The 14,254-nt window shown below is 40.1% G+C and overlaps 1 protein-coding gene across 2 annotated transcripts in view; it reads right to left on the bottom strand.

Moving 5' to 3' along the window:
- Positions 1-14,254, bottom strand: part of tax1bp1a (Tax1 (human T-cell leukemia virus type I) binding protein 1a) — a 29,372-nt gene that overhangs the window by 4,760 nt on the left and 10,358 nt on the right. For both annotated transcript variants that reach the window (XR_003833033.1, XM_029443441.1), the window contains exons 3-13: positions 14,082-14,184; positions 13,124-13,314; positions 12,610-12,765; positions 8,967-9,115; positions 8,465-8,555; positions 8,183-8,368; positions 7,829-8,080; positions 7,509-7,700; positions 7,356-7,428; positions 6,498-7,021; positions 3,953-4,039 (exon numbers count right to left, since the gene is read on the bottom strand). Coding sequence is in view for 1 of the 2 variants with exons in the window: in XM_029443441.1 (XP_029299301.1) it covers positions 3,953-4,039; positions 6,498-7,021; positions 7,356-7,428; positions 7,509-7,700; positions 7,829-8,080; positions 8,183-8,368; positions 8,465-8,555; positions 8,967-9,115; positions 12,610-12,765; positions 13,124-13,314; positions 14,082-14,184 (2,004 nt within the window). In the remaining variant the exon portion in view is untranslated. The remainder of the gene's footprint in view (positions 1-3,952; positions 4,040-6,497; positions 7,022-7,355; positions 7,429-7,508; positions 7,701-7,828; positions 8,081-8,182; positions 8,369-8,464; positions 8,556-8,966; positions 9,116-12,609; positions 12,766-13,123; positions 13,315-14,081; positions 14,185-14,254) is intronic.

The following is a 14,254-nucleotide window of genomic DNA, read 5'->3' on the forward strand; positions in this document are numbered from 1 at the left end:
CATATATATATATAGATATATATATACACACACACATATATATATAATATACCAACATATATATAGAGAATTCAGATATATATAGAGATACACACACACATATATATATAATATCACAGCATAATATATATGAATACATATATATATATATATCTAGACATATATATATAATTTATTACACACACACATATATATATATATATATAATATACACACACATATTATATATATTATATATACAGTATATATATATATATATATATATATATATATATAAATATATTATACACACACACAGTATATATATATATTATACTACACACAGTAATATATATATAATATATATATATTATATAATATATATGTATATGTGTATATACTGTATAATATATATATATACTGTATATATATACACTGTAATATCTATATATATAGTATATATATATACATATATATATATCTCTCTATCTATATATATATTTCTCTATATAGTCTCTCCCGTATCTCTCTATATCCTCTATATACTTCTCTCCCTCTCTATATCCCCTCTCTATATCTAGTCTATCCCGGCTATCTCTCTCTCTATCTCTATATCTCCTCTCCTCTCTCCTCTCTCTCTAATACTCTCTATATCTACTCTCTCTCTCTATCCTATCTCTCTCTACTCTCTATCTCTCTACTCTCTCTATCTCTCCATTCTCTCTCTCTATCTACTGTTATCTCCTCTATCTCTTATATATCTCTCTCTCTATATCTATATCTATATCCTCTATATCTACTACTATATATATCTCTCTCTATATATATCTATATCTCTCATATCTATAGACCCACCACCCCGTATATCCTGTATATACTATAATTACACACCGTATATACTGTATATACTCTATATATATATATATATACCTATACATATACCTATATATATCTATATATATATTATATATATATATCTCATGTATATCGTCTATATATATATATATAGTATATACAGTATATCTCTAATCTATGTCTATACCGTCTACTCTATATCTATCTATCTCTCTCGTCTCTCCGTCTCTATCTCCTCTCTCTATCTCTATCTTTCTCTCTCTATATCTCTCTATATATATTATATCTATATATATCTATATATATATATATCCCTACATCCCTACATCCCCCCCCACCGTATATATATATCTATTCTAGTGTGTGTATATATATATATACTATATATCTCTATCTATCTCTCTATATATATATATACTGTGTATATATATATACACTGTGTGTGTGTGTGTATATATATATATATATATGTATATACTGTATAATATATATATATATACCTGTATATATATACTGTAATACTAGATATATCTATATGGTAATATATAGTAATATATGTTATAGTATATATATAGATACCATATATATATATATATTCTATATATAATATATATATATATAGACTATATATATGGTATATTATATATACTATACATATATATATACTATATATATACCATATATATATATATATATATATATATATATATATATTATATTATAATATACACTGTATATACACATATACATACATATATATACACACACACAGTATATATATATTTATATATATAGTATATATATATATATATATATATACTATTATATATCTTATATATATATAGTATAGAGATATTACTAATCTCTATATATCTATAGATAACATATATATATATACCATCTATATATCTACCATCTATATATATAGTTATACAGTATATAACAGTATATATATATATAGATATACACACAGTCTATCCTATATAGATATATCTACTAGATATACACAGATATATTATATATATATATATATATCTATATATATATATACATATATATATATATCTACCCCACACTATATAATTATATAATATATCTATATATACCACCACACTAAGATATATATATATATATATATACTGTGTGTATATATATATATAGTATATATATATATATATATATATATATATATATATATATAATATATACACAGATATACATAACATATATTTTTAAAGAATATCATAATATTATATATCTCTCTCCTACTCTCTCTCTCTCTCCCTGTGTGTATCTCTATCTCAATATATCTAGATAATATATACCCATACTACATACATATATCTCTCTCTCTATATCTCTCTATCTATATCTAGATCTATCTATATATCTCTCTATCTCTCTAGATATATCCTATATCCTATCCTCTCTCTCTATCATCTAGCTCTATCTCTCCTCCTCTCTTCTCTCGCTATCTCTCTCTCTCTCTCTCTCTCTCCTCTCTCCTCTATCTCTCTTCTCTTCTATCTCTCTTCTCTCTCTATCCTCTATCATCTCTCTCTCCTCTTACCTGTCTATACCGTCTATCCTATCTCCTATCTATCTCTCCGTAATCAGTCTCTCTATACTCTCTATCTCTATCTATCTCTATATATCTATCTCCTCTCTTTTATCTCTCTCTCTCTTCTCTCTATCTCTCTCTCTATATCTCTCTCTCTCTCTCTCCTGTCTCTCCGTCTCTCTCTCTCTCCTCTCTCTCTCTCCCCCCCCCCCCATCTATCTACCCCGTCCTCTTCTCTCTCTATCTCTTACATAGATATCTAAGATTCACACACCAAATATATATATATACTATATCATATTATATACGATTCTATAGATCTCTACACACTCTATAACACTATATATATATATAATATATATAATATATATACGTATATACAGTATATATATATATCTATATATATATATAACATATATAATATATATAATATGTATACAATATCTATATTTTTACTATCTTATCTATCCCCACTTATTCTATAGATATATATAAAAAGAAAAATATATTTTTTTAAAAGAAAGAAAGAAAAAATATTTATATATATATATATATATCTAGCCAAACTGCAAAAAGATACCACAGCATATATACATCAGATCATATCTTGCACACATACGTTCAAAACTTTCTCATTGTTCTTACAAATTATATATTTTATCTTCACATTTTCACATATTTTTATGTTTATATGTTTATATATTTATATGTTTTTCAGTATGATGTCTATCTATATTTTCCTGTTTTCCTTTCACAGTAAATCTTTGACAGATCTTTTTGTTGCCAAATGTGTGAGCAGCCAGAGAGAGAGAGAATTCAGTCAGTGTTTCCACAGCACATTTCCACTGTAACCACACAGAGTTAAGTATTTTCAGCTCAGAGTGAAGTGCCCTTCTACATTGTTTCTGCCCTTTGTGATTATATCTGAAGCAAGAGCATTTGTACCCTACTCATTACTGTAATGGGTGTCAGACTCTGGCTCCCTCTGCTCCAGCTTTGCTGATAGAGGCACTCGCCCTCTCCCTCTTTTACTTCCCTCCTTCCTCTCGCTCTTCCCCGCTGACCTCCTCTCTTGATGACTTCATTAGTGCGCAGCTATCAGGTTTAACATTTAAACCAGGGTTGGGAAGGTGAAACAGACACGTCGCGTGGCATTTGCACTGTCTAATGGCACTGTACCAATGGGCGAAAGAAGCAAGTATAGATGTATTAATTAGTGGGGAGAGGGGAGTATGGAGAAGGGAAGGAGAAAGCTACAGGAATGAGTTCAGACGCTGCACTAAAACGCTCATAATTGAATGTGATAACTGACTTTAGTGGAGAGCCTACATTATCTTCATACGTGATCTCTACTGTCAGTACTTTTATGGTAATGTGGAAAGTTTAAAACCAGATGGATTTTCTAAAACTATAACCGTCATTCACGTTCATTATTACAATCTGAACGGTTTTAACTGTAAAGAACCAATTCAGTGATGGCTCATTTATACAGAGCTAACATCTGTAAAGAATATAAAGCTCATACAGTATAGTGTGCGCTCGGTGTTGCGGCTTTACCTCCTGCAGTTGCTCCTTGTCTCGGAGGGCTTGGGCGAGGTTACGTTTCAGCTCCGTCACCTCGCTGGCTCGCTCCGCCATGTGCACCTACAGACAGGTTGCACACACACACACACACACGAGAGGGAGAAAAACAACATCAGCGTTCATAAAAATGCACAACAGAACGATTCTATATGTGCAACAAACAACTTTCAACATATAGATTCTGATATAGAAACACTCAAAGACGATACATGAACAATGAACTCAGGGACACGGGATTAGATCACCGTGTCTTTAAGGCTGCAACCGCTCACCTGCAGCATGTTTCACCCGCCTCTCTCACTTCCTATTGAAGGTATGAAATGCCCCCCAAAAATAGTTTGAAGATTGTTCCATAAGAACATATTTGCTCTGTTTTGCATGCGTGTCACAGAAAGGCACTTATTGTAGCTCCCCATAGGCTGAATAATAAAATAATTAAGGCTGCAACTAAGAAATACTTTTATATTTCATTAATCTCACAATTACTTTATAGATAAATGAATTATTCAGTCTATAAAATGTCCCAGAGCCCAAGGCAACATCTCATGCGTCTTGTTTATTGCCAAAGATATTACATTTTATATCACATAAAGACAAAGAAGTGCAGCAAACAGTCACAACTAAAACGTTATGATTATTTATCCGTACATTAACTAATCAATTCAGCTTCAAAAATAAACTCAAATAAATGTTGACAGATGCATTTGAACTTTAATGACACTGATACGAACCCTAACCCTTTATTTCCACTCCATTTGTGTTAAGTGGCTGAAGAGGAATAACAGTAGGCACTCACACACACACTCACACACACACAGGCAAGCAAGTGAACAACAATATTTATTCAGTTGAGCTTTATTTAACCTGGAGTGACATCAAATGTGTGGTGCTTTCTGTGAAACACACAGCTGAAGCCACAGACACACATCCAGGGCAGACTGCAGCAGACCAGGGGATCGTAGTAAATCTCTGGGTTTCCAGCAGGACTGACCCTGTGGGATAGTTTACATGGCTAGTTGCCTGCTCCTCTCTCATTTCATCCCATCACAAAAGGTTCCAAATCCCCTCCTCTCCCGCAGTTTCTCTTTCTGCCTCACGTCTGCCCATCTGACTTCTTTTCACTCTTAAATTCTGTTTGCTTTCCCCGTCACTCTCTTTCATCTCCTTGTGTCCTCTCTCGCCCCCCCCCCCCCCTTTCGTAAATTTACTGCGCAGCATTAGAGGGTTAAGTTCAGGTGAAAGGATTCTGCAGCAGTGTGTTTCTGTGCCCCCCCTCCCCTGCTCCCACCACTCGCTCCCTGTCTATTCCTCTCCCTCCGCCCATCCTCTGGGTGGCTGATGTAAACAGCCGTAAAGCATGGCGCTCTGCGGCTGCCTCTCTTGTCAGTCTCCGGGGGCCATTAAGAGCGGCTCGGTGCCCGGGGCATTGGCCTCAGACAGGAGACTCTATCAAAGACGGGGGAGAGCCTTTATTTACAGCGCTGATAAACACACACTCACTCATGGAGATTAAATGCCAGTAGGTACTTTGGCAGACATTCGCACACAGAAACACAACAGGCCCAGTGAGACGCAACAAGCTCAAGCGCTCGTATTGAATCACACACACACACACACACACACACACACACACACACACACACACACACACACACACACACACACACACACACACACACACACACACACACACACACACACACACACACACACACACACACACACACACGTGGCATGGAGTAACCCGGTTACTCTGGTTAATGTAACGCTCGTGTAAACTGTTAGAAACATTTGCTCACTCGGAGAGCAAGTGTAATTGTTGCACGTTATGAATCAATTAACACAAAGTCCTCTAACGACAATTAGTTAATCAACCCAAGTGCCCCGAGCTTTACCCTCTCTGCACAAGTCAGCATTGTTATGACACTTATTTAGTCTCATAGTGTTTCTGCTTTGTTAGAATATTTCATACACGGCTGTAACAATTGACCCATTAATCAATTAGAAAAGTGTTTGATATTGATCATTAATTGTTCAAGTAATTAACCAAAGCAAAAGAATCTCTGTTTTTATTATATATGTATTATCTTTGGACATAATAACTTAGTATCACGGACTCTGGGCATTTAGAATTGGCATTTATTACTATATTATGGACTAAATGTATTAAGTCTAAATAAAAGAAATGTAGGTTAATCAATAAAGAAAATGATTTACATACTACACACTCAGAACACTGTATTTATAATAATAAGTCTGAAATATGTTAACGCTTTAAGTGGAAGACTAAAACTAATTGTGTTGCATTAGGTATATTGGTATATATATTAGGTATTATAATTGGATCACAACCTCACAAGTGAGTTCTCTTTGTGTACGTGACTACATCCAGTGACTACTTGTGAAAGGGGAAGAGAAAGATACTATATGTGCAATAAGGATGATGAGCAATAGAATAGGTTCGTGCCCATCTACACTGCTCGTTGTATTAACTTATATTTACATATTTGTTTCTTACTCTGAATCGTTCCTCCTCGTTGGCCAGCCGCTGTTTGAGCGTCTCGTTGATCGCACACTGCTGCCTCCACTTCTCCTCCATCATCGCCAGCTCCTCCTCCACCGAGCGAGTCTGTGCCTTCTCCGCCTCCCCCAAGCTCCTCCCCTCCACCTCCAGCGGCACCCGGTGCTCCACAACATCCCTCACTCCCCCGGCCTTCCCTGCCATTTCTGCATCGCTGTTCTCCTCCCCGCTCTGCCTCTCGTTCTCCACCTCCACCCAGCTCGTCATCCTCAGGCTCTCCTCCGGCATGCCGTCCTTCGTCTCCTCTTTTTCTTTCGCTTTGTCTTCTTTCTCCCCGTCCTCCACTCGGTTTGCTTCTCCCTCAGCCTCCGCCTCGCCCCCCTCCTTTGGCAATTTCTCTCTCTGCCTTTCTTCCATGTCTGTGCTGAAGGATGCATCGCTATGTGTGGATTCCCTGCTAGTAAGTTCTGGGCTGATTGTCATCTCAGCGGCTTCTTGTAGGACTGCAATAGCTATATTACCTGTAAAAACACACAGAGTGGAAGAAAGATGATACATAGTGAGCAGGAGACACTTACATAGACGTGCTAATTATGGATAATTCAATACAACCACTTTACACAGGGGGAAAACAGAGTTCTGGACATTTCCTTGTCCAACTTGTTGTTTGAAGATTGCAGTTTGTCGATGCCAACAGAGCGACAGTAATAGCGTAAGAGTTCATTATTTATTTTTTTAAAGACAGAAAACAAACAAACACATAAAAGGTTCTTTTCTCTCAGGATATTTAAAACATGGATGCCGATCATAAAATGTACATCAATATGACTAGTCGTTGTGTATTGGAGTGCGTACCTGCTGTCGGTGACTCTGGACTGGGGGTCAGTGGCTCCTGTGTTGTCTCAGTGGAAGCGTTTCTCTTTGGCTCCTGGCACACAACAACAAGAACACATCAACAAACTGTATCCGCTACCGCTTGAGACGTAAACTGAGCTGCACAGAACTCACCCCCTGTGACTCGGTTGTGTTTAGTTTGGCCACCTGCCTGCGGAGGCGCTGACACTCCCGGTACTTCTCCTTGTAGTGCTCAGCAGCCATGTGAAGACGCAGTTTCAGCTCCTCCACCTCTCTCTGCAGCTCGGCCTCTGCCTCTGACACCACCATCATGCTGGGCGTCATCTCCTCACTGGTCCCAACACCCTGAGAGAGAAGGACATTTTGAAAGGTGTGAAAAATGCCTCGTGGGGTGGGGGGGGGAAACCTTTTCCATGGCTTGCCTCCGAATTCCCTCAGCCCCGGCCGATCATGGCACAGAAAGTAAAACTGACCACTTCCTTCTGTGCAGTGCTCCTCATGCGGTCTAGCTGGCTCTCCATGCGTTGGCACTCGGCCTGAGCATCAGCTAAACAAGCACGGAGCTTGTCGGCTTCCAAGCGGGCGCGGTACAGCTCAGTCATCGTGTGGTCACGGGCGCTGGCTGAGTCACGGAGCTCCGAGGCCAGCAGCGAGGCCTGCTGCCGGGACGCCTGAAGCTGCTCCTCTGCCTGACGGAGCTGCTCACGCACGCGGGCGAAATCTGCCTAAAGACATGCAGAGGGAATTTATATATATATATATAGATTAACAGATTTTTAACATGCAGACACACACACACACACACACACGTGTACAACCACTGCTACCTTGTCAGCCTTGTGAGCCAGCAGCTCTTTCTCCAGGTTGTCCCGCTGAGCAACGCAGAGCCTGAGCCTGTCCAGCTCCTCCTGGAACTGGGCGATAGTCACCTCCCGGTTCAGCTCCACCGCCTTCAGCATCTGCAGCTCTGCGCTCAGCTTAGTGTTCTCCAGCTCGGTGCTGCGCAGGTGGGCCTACCCAATGGGACAACACAGAGAAGAAGAGAAACGCAAAAGGTCAGAATAAAGACAGAATCGCACAGGCTTCGTTTCATTGTTCTAGTCTTCCACCTTGTAGAGGTCTCTCTCATCCTTCTCGTTCTTCAGTTGGCTCTCCAGGTGGTCTTTCTCTGCGGTCAGCTTCTTCAGGCGGTCGCGCAGACTGTGACATAAAATTATAAAACAAAATAGGTTTTGAGCAGCTTTCGTCCTCAAACCAATCCACCAGGTGGAGAACTTCAGAAGACTTTTCGAATGGTCCAGTGTGTGTAATTAGATTCTTAAATTATTAACCAGGATCAGTAAAAATGTGTTTTGCATAGTGAACCCCCATCCATCATTTAAAGGGGACGAGAAAAGAAAAACATGCACTACAATATCCCTGCGATAAACACCATCCTTGTTAAGCTTACGTTTGAATTTCTGCGCACAGTGCAGACGAGTGGAATGATGGAGATGTTGAGGAAGCAGAAGGCAGGCAATCCTCCTTAAAAGTTACTTTAACAGCCATGTCCTTACAGACATGGATGAGTTTGGGATGATTGATGGTCATGTGTTAGCGTTCTCCACTCACCAATCGAGCTCCGTCTCCTTTTGCAGGCCTCTCTGTGTGACTCCCAGCAGGTCCTGCTCCAGCTGGCGGACCCGGTCAGTGGCCTCTGACAGCCTCCTCCTCACGTCCTCCCTCTCCTCTGACAGGCCCTGCGACGAGCGCAGCAGCTCCTGCGGGACAGAGAGGCAGCTGTAGATCACAGTGACAGGCGCTGCAGCCAATCACAGCGGCTGAATCAGCAGGCTGAACTTGGCAAATGCTTAGCAAAGACAGGAAATGTATCTGCAATACTTATGATTAATAACAGACGGTGATATTTCATGTGATGCATGACGGTCATGTTGCATATATAGTATATATTATATGTTGCATGTCCCGTACGCTTGCTTTTATATGTTTTTATGCACAATGTATTCATGAGTCACAGGTAGAGAAGATAATAAATTAGTTTCTCCAGAGTTCCACATTTCATATTCTCCTCATGACGTACAAGAAATTAAAAGAAAACCTTGGAAATCTTCTCGCGGTTGATTTGAATGACGGAAGAGTGATCTATCAGCAGCGTTGTAAACTATATGCTCAGTCAAATATGCGGCTCCGCGAGTCCATTATGTGTTCTGTCAAGGAAAATAGTTTAGAGCTCATCTTTGGTGCAGCTACAGGAACACTAGAAAGCGGGTGCTCATAGCGGCTCACGGTGATGCAAAGAGGTTCCAGGCTCCCAGATGGCATAGTGCCAGATTGTGTTCTCTGGTGTTCTTACATGTGATGCACTTCTGCACTGTTATGCATCACTTGGATGAGTCGGAGAACACGTCATCGATGCACGAACGAATTGGAGGAAGAGCTGCTCTTCAGGCTCAGAAAACACGTGAATGTCTCTTTAAACTGAACGATGACTTGCTGTCGTTTTATCTTGTACGTCTTCTGTTCTTTTCCTTTTGTTATTGGTATAGATCCTTTGTGAGTGTGAAATAAAGTTTGAACTGAATTGAATATCATGTGCACCTACACTCTTTATTAGGTAGAGAAAAGTCCTGCCGTTTAAAGTCATCATTTTCACTATTATGAATTATGTATATTTGAAAAATATTTGTAAGAATATTTATAGTATTATAATGCATATTTTACAGGTAGATTTTAAATCTTGTTTCTATCAGTTTATTTTAATGAAATTTCATATATTATTTGTCCGTTCCCTACCTCTATAGTCTGCTTCAAGTGCAGCTGTAACATGAGAATGTCCCCCTCTGGGGTTCAGTCTTATCTTATCGTTCACCGATCACCAGTTACAAATTACAGAACGACTGATGTGGGGCTTTTGATGGACACGGAACACACTCAAGTGTCTGAAGTTGTGGAAAATAGCAGTGTGTGGTGAATGCATGCTGGAATAACCTGTCTAGTATCACTGAATTCCAGAAAACAACTTCCTGATGGGGCACACCAGATCATATGAGGTCTGTTTTCTCCATGTGGTGTGACTGCTGAAGGAAATGCTCTGTTTGAACTTGCTGCTAATCAGCAGTGAAGGACGTTAAATCATCCATAGCTCATATTGCTTGTGACAGAACAACATTCTTCTGCACACACCTTCCTTTCTATTTGCTGCTTCCACACACTTACTCACTCACTCACACGCACGGTTACAGGAAGACAGACACACAGCTGCACATTCAAGGACATATGGAGAGAGACAGATAGCACAGAGAACAGCCATCAATCTAAAACAGACAGAGTGCACATGCATACACCGATGCATAGTCAGGCCTGTCTCCCTCTGGGCTTGGCCCGTAGATTACTGTATGATTTTTACGGCTGGCGTTTGGGAAGCACTTTAGCAGTGCATAAAGACCTTATAAAAAGTGTACTCGTAAAATTAGCAGCCACAAAATATGTACTTATGTTTTCATGTTAAACTCGGGATATTTTCATCAGCGTGGCATGAGCTAACGCACCTACTGTAAAAGCTCTACAAAAGAGACACACACCTACTCACACAAGTCGTATATCTACAGATGGACATGCCTGTTGAATGAAAAGCAGCATGGTAATAACAGTGTGTGTGCGTGTGTGTGTGTGTGTGTGTGTGCGTGTATTACCACGTAATTTATGGCGATTTTGTCATAAAGAGCAGCGGACTAACTCAAAGCAGCCTGCTCTTACTCTGAGCCTAGACCAAAGAGCTGCACTAGGGGGCGATGAGAGACTTCAAACTCAAATCTCTTGGCAAGTTTCAGCTCTCCCTCCTTCTGCCACCTCCTCATTGAGTTTCCTTGAGTTGACTGTTTTTAGGCGTGTGTGCCAAGATACTGCTGATCAAATAACCACATCATAAAATACTGACATCTGACTCATCCTGGTGAGTGATTGAGTGAATGGGGAGGAAATGGAGTAAAAAGTAGATGAGATCGAGGTACGAGTTAACTGAAAACATGGTGGGGGGTTTTCTTTGTCTACATCTGAATTACGTTCTTAAATGCATCTTTTGTCACCATAGCAAATGAATTCATAATTTCTAATGGAAATAAAAACAACATTGAAATGTTGGGGGGGTAAAGAAAGACAGGGACAGAGGGACAGAGGGACAGATGGACAGACAGACAGGCAGACAGGCAGACAAGGAGAAAATAGACAGTGAGAAAGCAGTGGCCACTGAATCGCGTGACTGAGTGGTGTTTGTCCCTGAGGCTGGGCAGGGCTCTTTTTTTTTTCATGCAGGCGGTTTTGCGGACTACCCTCCTCTCATTCCACACACAGACTAAAAGGGTTTGCAAGCGGGTGGCATAATGAGTGTGTTTGTGTTTGAGTGTGTGTGTGCGCTTGTGCATGTGTGAATGCACATTAGAGGGGCCCTGTGGTGTGGAACCTGAATGTGAGTGTGAGAGTGAAGGGGGGGGCAGTTTGTGTATGTGTATGAGCGTGTGTGTGCGTGTGTGTGTTTGACGTCATGTTTGTTCACTCTGTGGTTGCGATGGCATCGTCCCTGACGCCAGATGCCCAAGAAAACTGAGTCCCAATTCCGTTCTGGCCCACTGAGTCAGGTCGTAAAAGAGGGAGAGAAAAGACACACACACACACACACACACACACACGCTGCGGCTCCTTGTGTGTCTCTCAAACATGGAGACGAATTATTCATAAATTCGGGCCTTTGAAGTTTGTCAGACCTGTGATCACTGGTGAGGAACTGGCTCCACACACGTGTGCAAATAGAGACTGTCCCCCCCCGCGCTCTCTCTCTCTCACACACACACACACACACACACACACACACACACACACACACACACACACACACACACACACACACACACACACACACACACACACACACACACACACACAGAAACTTTTCAGATGATATGGTATAAGCTCCCTATGGTATAAGAAGGATGTTTACTGGAGCAGGCATGTAGAAATGCGTGCAGAACACAACTACTGTGCGTCTTTCGCATCATTTCTTTGACCTCATGTTGCTCACAAATGTTGCCATGTTTCTTTGTTTGTTGAAAGAGAAAATAAATCAGATAAAATGAAGGCAATGGTATCGGCGAAGGTGGCGTTTAGTCATATAAAAGCACTGCCAAACTATCTGCTATATCTGTACTAATGTGCGCAAAATAAAAATACTACATAACTTCCTGCCATCCTTCTCTCTAACCTGGTTGTGTGTCCGCAGCAGGCAGCACGTCTCCCTCTCCTGCTCCCTCTCCCTGGCCAGTCGTTTCTGCTCCTCCTGCAGCTGCTGTTTCTCCCCCTGGAGCAGATGCATGGACATCAGCAGCTCCCTGCGCTCCTGCTGCGCGTCCTCCACATGCTGAGAGGAGAAAGAAGGTGAGAATGGCACCTGCTGCTTGAAGATGTTGGTGTTCAAGTCACTTAGATTTGGTCACTTTAATGCGTCCGTCTTGGAACAGTTAGTGTCATTTAAAAAAACAACAGCAGAGTTTTATATCAAATTCAAATTGTGTTGTATGATTTATTGTGTAATGTATCTATGACCCTGGAGAAGGACAATAATGTAATAGTTAACATCCCCAAGAGGGTTCACTTGACTCAGTGAGGTCAGAGGTCACAGTCCGTTAGAGAACAGAACCTCTGGATCTGGTACATTACTGTAGCAGCTTTTTTTACTTTAAAAGAAAAAAGAAAGATCTTAATCTTGTGACGCATACCTCCAAAAGGCCAGTCTTGGTGGTGACGACCAGTATGTCGGAGTTGCTGTCGTCCTCGGTAACAGTCAGAAGCTCTTCTGTGGGTGTGGCTGACCTGAACTGGAACGGAGTACTGGCTCCTCTAATGTCACCAACGTGCGTGACATAACAAAACTGGTAGAACTCTCCATCGGATTTAGGGACATAATAACCTACAAAGAGAAACAAGTGTTTCATTCAGTAATAATAAGAATAAACTTTATTTATAAAAGCGCTTTTCATTCAAAGCAAAGTTAAAAGTGCTTCACATAGTTGAACTAGGATTAAAAACATTTAAAAACAAATAAGACATGTTTAAAATGAATCAGTGTGCTGAAATAAATTATATAAATTATAATAATAAAGATTATTATTTTATTATCTTGTTTCATTTAATCCGGTAGTATTTGAAGTAGGCCTGGTCAAAACATTTCTACAATATCTACAACTGTTCTACTTTAAAATGGAGAAAATGTCCCCAACAGGCAGCTCAGCGACAGGTAAATGTATTAAAAAACATTCAATACTTCAATAAGTGACTCATGATTATAAGCTTATGATTCAAGTGGCTCGACTGTAAGAGCTCAGTGGAGCACATCATTCACATGTTAGGCCTGGTTCTCTGAAGGAGAGGAGTAAGTGCAGAACATCCGGCAGCCAACAGGTTTTACTGACTACTGACACACCACAGCACACTCTCATATTTTCACTATGTAATATCTGACCGTTCCAGGCCCAGTAAAACCAGTTTGCAGGCCCTCAACCTGTGTGTGTGTATGCGTGTGGTTTGAGTGGTGCTCAGGTCCCAGGACGCTGTTTGCGGTTGTGTTCCCTTATTAAATAAAAGTGCTGGTTTTTATACGCGCTGTAAAATGGAGGAGTTACTCTGGAATATCCTAGCTCTGTATAGTGGTTTACATTTGTGTGTGTGTGTGTGTACCTTGAAACACCACAGTCATGTCCAATGTACTTCCTGGTTCGTAGTTTTCAGGCATAGGAGACCAAAGGAAGGTGTAGTAATCTCTGGCTGTGCTCCAACCCACCTAAGGACGTAAACAACGACGAAAATGTTGATCCGCAACAAGAAATAGTGCCGGACAGTGTCAATATGTA

Source organism: Cottoperca gobio, chromosome 11 (assembly GCF_900634415.1).
Source record: "Cottoperca gobio chromosome 11, fCotGob3.1, whole genome shotgun sequence".
Lineage (NCBI taxonomy): Eukaryota > Metazoa > Chordata > Actinopteri > Perciformes > Bovichtidae > Cottoperca > Cottoperca gobio.